We start from the raw sequence: 9,475 nt of genomic DNA on the forward strand, positions 1-9,475 counted from the left end.
GGAACGGGCGGGGCCCGCGCAGCGCGGGCGGAAGTCGCGGCGGCCGCGCGTAGCAGCTTCCGCCGGGCCGGGCCGGGTGCGGGCGGCGAGGGAGCGCGGCGGGAGCAGCGGCAGCAGCGGCGGCGGCGGGGGGAGCACGGAAAGCCGCAGCCATGGTGAGCCGGGCGGGCCCGCGGGCCGGGGGGCGGCGGTGCAGCGAGCTCCGCTCCGGGCCGGCCCGCGGGTAACGCGGCGCTCTCTTGCAGACGGTGGGAAAGAGCAGCAAGATGCTGCAGCACATCGACTACCGCATGCGGTGCATCCTGCAGGATGGGCGCGTCTTCATCGGCACGTTCAAGGCCTTCGATAAGCACATGAACCTCATCCTCTGCGACTGCGACGAGTTCCGCAAGATCAAGTGAGCGGGGGGGGTGCCCCCAGCCCGGCTCCCCAGCGAGGGGGGCTCGGGCCGAGAGCCAGGACAGCAATGGGGCACCGTGTGCTGCCGGCTGCTGCAAGAACAGTCATGGGTTTAGTCTCGTTTGTCAAATCCCCACACTTCCAAGACTTACGGGGCACTTTGTCTCAGTTCTTTCCTAATAACCAACGTATGTGATGCCATTTGTAACAGTTCAGGCTTCTCTGTGTGCTCAGTTTAAGCCATAGAAAAATGTGCTGGAGAAAGCAGCTTAGTTATATATTCTATTGTAAGCTCAAAGAGCAGCATTCGTTCATTCATTCATTCATTCATTCATTCTGTTTTTCCTTATGTTTTGCAATTTTTTTTCTCATCAGACCTAAAAATTCAAAACAACCAGAAAGGGAAGAGAAACGAGTCCTTGGTCTTGTGTTGCTGCGAGGGGAAAACCTGGTGTCTATGACAGTTGAAGGACCACCTCCGAAAGATGTAAGAATGAGCAGAGAGCTAAAGAAAAAGGGAAAGGAAATCTGATGTATTTGCTCCTTTGTAGTGGAATGCTACTATTGTATTGCTGTAGACTTACAGATGCTGTTGTGACTAGGTCCTACAAACTTCACTGCAGGAAGCTCTAATTCCTTTCTGGGCTTGGACATTTAATTGGACAAAGGAAGGCTGTGGGCATTTGTAGGATTTGAGGACTTGTGATAAATCTTTCTTTTGGGGGGCTGTGTTTTCAGACTGGAATTGCCCGGGTACCCCTTGCTGGAGCTGCTGGAGGACCTGGTGTTGGGAGAGCAGCAGGGAGAGGAGTACCAGCTGGTGCCCCCATGCCACAAGCTCCAGCAGGATTAGCTGGCCCTGTCAGAGGAGTGGGAGGACCATCCCAACAGGTGAGAAACTATCACCCGTGTGGCTTTTATATTTTGGTGGCAGTGTGATGCAAGAAATTGGTGTAGTGGAAGAACTGTAATCCTAGTTTCTGTTACCACAAAGTTTGAGCCTAGCAAGGCTTTTTTTCGTACTAGATCTCCCTAGGTATTGTCCTATATGACAGAAGAAGAGGGTTGAACAGTGCAGCTTTTCACACATAATTCAAGTGGTATCCATTGAATCTTATTACAGGCTGTAGTGTTATTTAGTAAGTTAAGAGGAGACTGGTGTTATTTTCTGAAGGAGAACTTCAGTCTTCTTTTTTTAGTAATTATGATAAAGCGGGTGCTATTTTTCTGAGTCTGCTTGTTTTGTCTACAGGTGATGACACCCCAGGGTCGTGGAACAGTTGCAGCTGCTGCTGCAGCAGCCACTGCCAGCATAGCAGGAGCCCCAACTCAATACACACCAGGGCGTGGGGGTCCTCCCCCACCCATGAGCAGAGGAGCCCCTCCTCCAGGTAGGAATTACTCTGTAGGACTAGAGTTTTGTTGCAAAATTGGTAATAAAATTTTTCTGATGAAAATCTAGTACTATGGGAGATATTCTGATACTCAGCTAGTGCCTTCAATAGTCAGCTGGATTTACAAGCTTGTTTTCTCTCTGGGTTAAGGAATGATGGGACCTCCACCTGGCATGAGACCACCAATGGGCCCACCCATGGGAATGCCACCTGGCCGAGGGGCTCCGATGGGAATGCCCCCCCCTGGCATGAGACCACCACCCCCAGGAATGAGAGGTGAGCAGAGGTTATCCCAGCTGCCTAGGAGCTCTAAGAAGCTGTAACGTAATGTTTGAAGGGTGATGTATTCCAGTGTCTCCCTAGCTCTGCTAGTTGTCATAAATGCTTTGGTGCCAAAAAGGGGTTCTATGACTGCTTTGAGCTGCAAAATGATTTTTGTTTAGTGTTGCTGCTTCTTTTCTCTTCAACTCTTTCCTTTATTCCCAGGACCTCCTCCACCTGGCATGCGCCCCCCACGGCCGTGAGAATTCTGTGATGTACCTCTGAACTGGGAGAAGACCAATGAAGGGGATACACTGAGCAGTACCACCTGTCAGACCTTTGATATGTATATTTTATATCTACTGCTGGTAATGTTTGACCTTTATAATAAAGCTGGAAAACCTAGTCCTAGGAGTCACTGTTGTGCTGGTCTGTTTGTGTCAAGAATGCAGCCATTACTTTTTACTGCTCTGCTTTGGTCATCCCAGAAGAGCAGGCTTGAAGAAAAAAGCTTCATTTGTATAGACAGAAATTAACAGTTGGTCTGTGTTCCTTATAAGAATTAAACCATAGCAATGAAATTTAGCAAGGCTGATGGAAAAAAAAAGAGACTGTGAGAGTGGAGATAGTAAAAATTAAAGAAACCATCTTTGTGACAGGTATTTTGAAAAACTTCTTTTCCTATTATAGGAATGGGTCCTAAGCCCCATGAATCTTTTTTTGACCTCTGCTGTTTTAAATCAGAGAAGTACATGATCAAAATTTTGTTCAGTTTTTGCCCTAGAGATTACTTACATGAACAAGAAAGATGTAACATATTCCAGCTCTCAGCTGTTCTAGCTATCCATAAAACAGTCAACATCTTAAAAGAAAAATAATCCTTTATTTCATGGGTTGCTACGGATATTTTCACAGTCTTCAACCACTTAATTAATAAACATCCCAGAGCTATTCCACAACTTGAAGAAAAACTTCAATTTTACTGAGGTTGTCTTGCAGTACTATAAAATCAAGGGCCTGTACAGTGTGTCTGAAATTACCCATTTGGTAACAGTTCTTACTTTACTTTCTCTTATACCTGAAAGAGAAGATAATTGAAATAATATTATTCCATCAACCCATCTCTCAATGACAGAGCAGCACTGAGCATTTTCTAGGCACAATGGTCTCCCAAGTAGAAGCCTAGGAATGTGTTATTAAAGGCACTATCCTTGATTACCCCCAGCATCAGACCTGCAGTAAGAGGGTACTGCAAAACCAATAAACCTTTTAGCAAGGGCCTTTAACCAATCACAAGAGGAAGAAGAAGAAAGCAGGGAAAAAGCCCCAAAACTTGAACAAAAAAATAAAGGGATCTATACCTGGACTTGGACTTGAAGTTTCCTCCTTTCCTGCGCTGGGCAATACCCAAGCGTTTTCGATCTTCAAATGATGGGCTTTTGAGAGAGAGGGGAGGGAGGAGAGGTCAGACATGTTACAGAATTCTATCAGTAGGACAGGTACTTCTCAGAAGAACCCTGCCCCAATTTCAGAACCTCAAAGTATTCCCGAGGAAGCAGAGATGCAAACAAATTCTCATCTACTGCAGTCTGCACTAGTGTAGACCTGCTAAGACCTTACCCAGCACGGTACTGCTTCAGAGCCTTCCTGCTTGTGTTGGTCAGCTCTTCATCAAACACAGACAATTTCTTCTTCTTCTTGGGACCTAACATAATAATCAGAACACTGGTTGTAAACAGAAGGCCACAGCATCATCACAGTACTCTTGAATACAACAATTAACCTAAACACGAGGCAAATGACTGCAAACATGGACCCTGGGCCAGCACTTGTGGCCATTCCTTCAAAGATCAGTGTCTCCCTCTATACAAACTGGATTAATTTTGTCATTTCTAGCAAAGTAAGTGACATAAAGTAAGTTACCTGTAAAACAAAAGTTTCTACCTGCTGGTGCTGCTGCTGGTTCCTCTTCTGGCAAGGCTCTGGCTCTCTTTGCTCGACGATTCCTCTTTGCCAACCGCTCAGCATACATTTGAGATTTTAAGATCTCAAACTGTGACCTTTCCTCTGGCTGAAAGGTGTTAAAATACAAGTTTTGGTAATGTCAAGCTTTCCTAAGGGAAAACTATGATAGTCTGCCCAGGGTCCCACTTGTCTACAAATGAACTCACTGTCATTTGGGCTTTATTCTGTGTGTCCCGTACAAATTTCTTCCTTTTCTTTTTCCCTCGTAATGCTAGGTCAAATTCCTGCAGGGCTTTAGCCACTGGAAAGAGAAAGAAAAACAGAATAAAGAACCTCTTAAAGCCCAGAGCAGAGGCCAGCTGTGGCTATAGAATTTAACATGGCAACAGCGTCATGACTCACATTTCTCTTTCTTCCTCTCCTCACGGGTCTGGAACCAGCTCCGCTCCAAACTCTCACTCCCAGTCTCTTTTTTTCCTGTCTCCAGCTGTTTCTTTGCCTTGTTGATCTGTGATAATTCAGGCAAGATGTGAACTCATGGTAGCTAAAAAATACTCCTCTCTTCCCTTTCTAAAGTAGGCAGGTTAATTAAGTACACTTGGCGTAACCTCATAATGGACTGCATCACACCAGATACTAAAAAAGTTGCTTACCTGGGCCTCTGACTGCTGCATCTCACGTTCCTCACGCTCCAGGCAGAGAACTGCATAGATATCTTTCTCTAGACTCTCAATCTTCTCCCGAAATTTCAATATGACATCTGAAAACAATACCATATGAACACCAGAGGCAGCTCATGTGAAGTCCATTTTTTCAGCACCTCCTTTAGTGTCCCTCTGTACCACAGTATTTCATGTGTACTCTCTCCAGCTCTTCACCTCATTAAAGGTACCACATACCCTGGGGGAGGATTCTGGCTTTCACTGCTGTTTTAGCTGTCTTGACAATCTCCTTCAGCATCTTGCGCTCTTCCTCACCCACAAGTGAAACTGAACGCCCAGCCTTGCCTGCCCTGGCTGTCCGACCCACACGGTGGACATAGTGTTTGATGGTGTTGGGCATGGTAAAATTGATCACCTGTAACAGAAACATTTACAAGTAGGGAAACAACATAAAAGGCCTCATTAAGAAGCTCAGCATTTCAAATACTCACTGTTTTAACACCTTCAATATCGAGTCCACGTGCAGCCACATCTGTAGCTACCAGAATATCAATCTGCTCATCCTTAAAGCGCCTGAGCAGAGAAAGAAAATGTGTTAACAATGAATGTAGCCATTTACTTCCACCCTAAAACTTCCAACTTGGACCTTCTTTTTAGCCTAGGCTTGCTAACTAAGCCTGCTAATACCTGAGTGATTCCAGCCGCTGTGTCTGGGAGAGGTTGCCATGCAGCTCCCCAACCCGCAGGCCCATCAGTCCCAGCAGGATGTGCATGCGGTGAGCTTGCTTCTTGGTCTGGGTGAAAAGCATCACGTGATCTTGGAACGTTCGTGTCAGCAGAGCTGAAACAAAGTCCTCTCAGCAGCCTGCTCCATAGTCACTCAGACTGCAGCTTGCCTTGGCTCATCACTAACCTGTTACAATGGCCTCCCGGTCCCCCTCCCGGTTGGGTCTGATCCGGATAAATTCCTGACGCAGGAAAGGAGCAACATCTGTGTTGCTGTTCACAAAAATTCGGACGGGATTCTTCAGGGAAACGGAAGCCAAATCTTTCACCTACAAAAAGAGGTTAAGAAAAAAAAAGTTCACATGATTTCTGGTAAAAGACCTGACAAACTACCATTCAAATTCCTGCCTCAGTATGTTTCTCAACAGCTTGTCTTACCTCCTCAGTCATAGTGGCAGAGAAAAGCATTGTCTGACGGTGGTGGGAACACAACCTGATTATCTCCTTCATCTGTTCCTCAAAGTATTCATCCAGCATCCTATACAGGAGAAAAACAGCAAGGTAAGGCAGCTTCACCTGGGCCTGGCCAAGAAATATTACATAATGCAAAACAACAATAGGACAGCCTGATATCCTGGAGAAAGGAAAGCAGAAAACTACCATGTTTTTCATTGCTGTCCTGCTTACCCTACCTGTCTGCTTCATCCAGAATCAGCACCTCAACACTGCTCAGGTGGAAGGAAGGGCAGTTGTGGAGATGATCAATCAGTCGCCCAGGAGTGGCAATAAGAATGTCTGGCCCTGAGCGCAGAGCAGCTTCCTGAGTCTTCACATCCAGGCCACCTGAAAGAGAGAGAATGCACACTGCTGACTGCAGCAGAGTACAGGGATGCAAATTGCCTGAGGAATGGGAAGCACCTCAGATAAAACCACATTCAAAACCAGAAATGACCCCATATTTTCTTTCTCACAAATGGGTAAACAAGTACAGCACAATATTGGAAAACAGGATTTTAACCTATAATGTATCTACTGGAAGCATAATGACCATACAGCCTCTAGTTTCACAACACAGCATTCCCAGTTCTGTGCAGTGGTCTATAATAAGCAGTACAGTTCACATAAATGACTTAACACTCACCTACTGCCAGGCAAGTTGTGACACTGCTGAACTGTGCCAGCTGTTTTGTGACAGAGTGCACCTGAATACCCAGTTCTCGTGTTGGCACCAGAACCAGTACACGTGTTATTGGAGCCTGACGAGGTTTGTAAATCAGGCGCTCGAGGACAGGCAAGATGAAGGCAGCTGTTTTACCTGAAAAAAAAAAAAAAAATTAAGAAGGGTTACCAATTATTGTGAATAGCTAATTCTCTGTTTCTAGTGCCCTGCTCAACCCCCTACCTGTCCCAGTGGCAGCACAAGCACAAATATCCTTTCCCAGAAGACCCACTGGGATACAAGCCTTCTGAATCGGGGTTGGTTGCTTGAAGCCAAGAGCTGTGATTGCCTACAAAGGAGAGAGAGCAATTAAACCCTGTCTCTGCTGAGGCCACACCAGGAGTGCTGTGTCCAGAGCTGGGCTCGTCACTACAAGACACATACTGGAGAGAGACCAGAGACACATAGGCATACTGGAGAGAAGCAACGGGCTATGAAGATTATAAAGGACTTGTGAACACCTCACATGTGGGGAAAGGCTGACAGAGCTGGGACTGCTCTGCCTGGAGAAAGTTCAGGGGGAAACTTGCAAATGTAAATAAAAACCTGATGGGAGGGTGGAAAGAGGATGGAGCCAGGCTCTGTTCAGTGGTGCCCAAAGACAGACACAATGGGCACAAACTGAAATATGGCAATATATATGTTTAGCTCCCTCTAAACACCAGGAACCACTTTTTCACCTCAAGGGTGACCAAGCTCCAGCACAAGGGGCCCAGAGAGGTTGCAGTCTCCAGCCCTGGAGATATTCAAAGCCATCTGGACACATTCCTGGGCAGCAACTCTAGGTGGCCCTGCTTGAGAAGGGGTTGGACAAGATGACCTCCAAAGTTCCTTCCAACCACACTGTGATAAGTCTTGCTCAAGATGGTGTTAACATATTCGATCTTTGATTGACACAATCAAAGAATAGTTTCCATTAATCTATAATAACAGCTCCTAAAGGACTATCACACTAGCTGCTAAATGATTTCCTTGTCAGAGAGGTTGCAAAACAATTAGAAATTTGATGATTCTAATTGGTGGCAGGGAGGCTGTACAACATCCTTCAGAGTAACATGTAATAAATCAACTAGGTAAATACCTTTAGCAAAGGTCGTGAAAGATTCATGTCCTGGAATGACAACTTATCATCATATTGAGAAGCATCTTCAAAAAAGCTCTCTGCTTCCTAGAAACAGGAAAAACAACAAAACTGGAACACATGTTATCAAAGGGCTCTGGGCTGGTCTTTGATTCATTAACCAAAGAAAATTCCTCAATAAGAAATTCTGGAGAAATTTGATTGGTTTTTCACACTTACAACTTCTCCCTTTTTTGATCTCTTCTTTTCCTTCACTTTGACCTTATCTGCAGAGAAAGAGAAACGTGACAGGAATTTGTAAACACAGGGAAACTCATAAAAAGATGTTGTGAACTGTCTTAACCTTGTAATCTCATACTTTTTGCTCTCAATTCAGATATTGAGAGAGAAGCCTCAGAAATAAGTAGAGGCATGTAATGGAGTAAAGTTGCCAAGTAAATATCCTTGTTCAGGGATGAGTTCAATTATGGCTACCATTCAAAATAAGCTTGATTAAAATCAGAAGGAATGCTGCAGAAAGGAAATAAAATATAAAAGGTTCTTGCCCTCTCCCAGCAAGGCTTCACTTCAGACTTTTCTCCAGTGAGCCAACTTTGTGTCAGATTCTTGTCCATCTCACTGTGTACTGCTGATACCTGCTGTTGTGAAGATACTTTCATCATCCAGTGAATACTCAGACTCCACATCTTCATCATCCCTACTGCAATCCTCACATTCCTTCTTTTTGGTTTGATCATCTTCAGCCTCTGCATCCTCATCTTTCACTTTTGCTTGTTTAGCTTCCCTTTCCTAAAAGAAAAAACAAAAACAAAAAAAAAAATAAAAAATTGAAAATGTTTTAAAAGAAAGGATGAAAAACAAACTTCAATCCTTTGTGAGTCTGTGTTTGTTATTATAAGCCCATTCACAAATCCATGGCTTTGCATAACTTTAATTACTAATAATTCTGCAACCTCATCCATTCAGCAATGCTTCACATGTGGCAGCAAACCGAGCCGAAGCGATGAGCTGCAGCCAGAGTGCCGTGGCTGTGGGAATGGCCAAACACATACCAGTCTTTTCAGCAACGAGAAAGACCCTGACCTGGAGCTTCCTTTTCTGTCTCACTTTCTCAATCTTCTCATCCAGCGTCGTAGCTGCTTTCTAGGCAGAAAACCACAACAGGAGAGCTGTAGGAGGAGCCCAGGAGAGCAGTGGGCGCTGTGGCCTCTGGCACCGCAGCTCTATCCCGGCCTCAGGCCTCACCTTGGCGCGGAGCTGCCGCAGCGCTGCCGTCCAGGCATCCTCCCCGCCGGCCTCCGCCTCCCCGAACACGAAATCGACGCTGAAGTCCCCGCGGGAGGGTCCCCGCCGCCTGGGGCCCGGCGCCCTGCGCAGCTCCTGCGGTAACACCGGTGAGCGAGCAGCGCGCCCGGCCCCGCCGCACCGCCCCGGCCCCGCCGCTCCCCGCCCGCCCGGCCCCACCTCCTCATCCTCCGAGTCGCCAGATTCGGAGTCCACGGGCACCACGTCCCCCTCGGCGATGGTGCCCACCAGGCCCAGGCTCTCCAGCGTGGCCATGGCTCTGAGCCGGAACCCCGCGGGACACGCGTGCGCTGGGCCGGGCCGGGGGCCGGGCCCGGGCGGGTGGGCAGAGCCGCGGCAGCTCCGCCCCGCAATTCCGGGAAAGGAAACCGAAAGCGGGCGGGCCAGGGCTGGGTGCTGGTGCGCCCTCTCGTTCTCTTCGCTTCCCCTTGCTGCGGGAGCCAGAGACAGGACGAGAAGCTCC

General features: G+C 47.0%; 2 protein-coding genes across 2 annotated transcripts; one reads left to right on the forward strand and one right to left on the reverse strand.

Moving 5' to 3' along the window:
- Positions 1-11: 11 nt before the first annotated feature.
- On the forward strand, positions 12-2,707 carry SNRPB (small nuclear ribonucleoprotein polypeptides B and B1). Its single transcript, XM_058850815.1, has 7 exons — positions 12-155; positions 246-397; positions 775-886; positions 1,138-1,290; positions 1,652-1,790; positions 1,944-2,069; positions 2,280-2,707. Exons 1-7 carry the CDS (start codon positions 153-155, stop codon positions 2,315-2,317), a joined length of 723 nt encoding a protein of 240 aa, XP_058706798.1. The 5' UTR covers positions 12-152; the 3' UTR covers positions 2,318-2,707.
- A 210-nt stretch (positions 2,708-2,917) lies between these two features.
- On the reverse strand, positions 2,918-9,401 carry DDX27 (DEAD-box helicase 27). Its single transcript, XM_058850480.1, has 21 exons — positions 9,172-9,401; positions 8,953-9,087; positions 8,791-8,850; positions 8,343-8,496; positions 7,927-7,973; positions 7,708-7,794; positions 6,810-6,915; positions 6,549-6,722; positions 6,100-6,250; positions 5,846-5,945; positions 5,595-5,736; positions 5,369-5,522; positions 5,173-5,254; positions 4,919-5,096; positions 4,673-4,779; positions 4,422-4,527; positions 4,226-4,320; positions 3,999-4,125; positions 3,675-3,759; positions 3,416-3,490; positions 2,918-3,132 (listed from the first exon to the last, which is right to left on the reverse strand). The coding sequence occupies exons 1-21, from the start codon at positions 9,265-9,267 to the stop codon at positions 3,117-3,119; spliced, it is 2,277 nt and encodes a 758-aa protein (XP_058706463.1). The 5' UTR covers positions 9,268-9,401; the 3' UTR covers positions 2,918-3,116.
- Between the last annotated feature and the right edge of the window lie 74 nt (positions 9,402-9,475).

This window comes from Poecile atricapillus, chromosome 15 (genome assembly GCF_030490865.1).
Source record: "Poecile atricapillus isolate bPoeAtr1 chromosome 15, bPoeAtr1.hap1, whole genome shotgun sequence".
NCBI classification, from domain to species: domain Eukaryota; kingdom Metazoa; phylum Chordata; class Aves; order Passeriformes; family Paridae; genus Poecile; species Poecile atricapillus.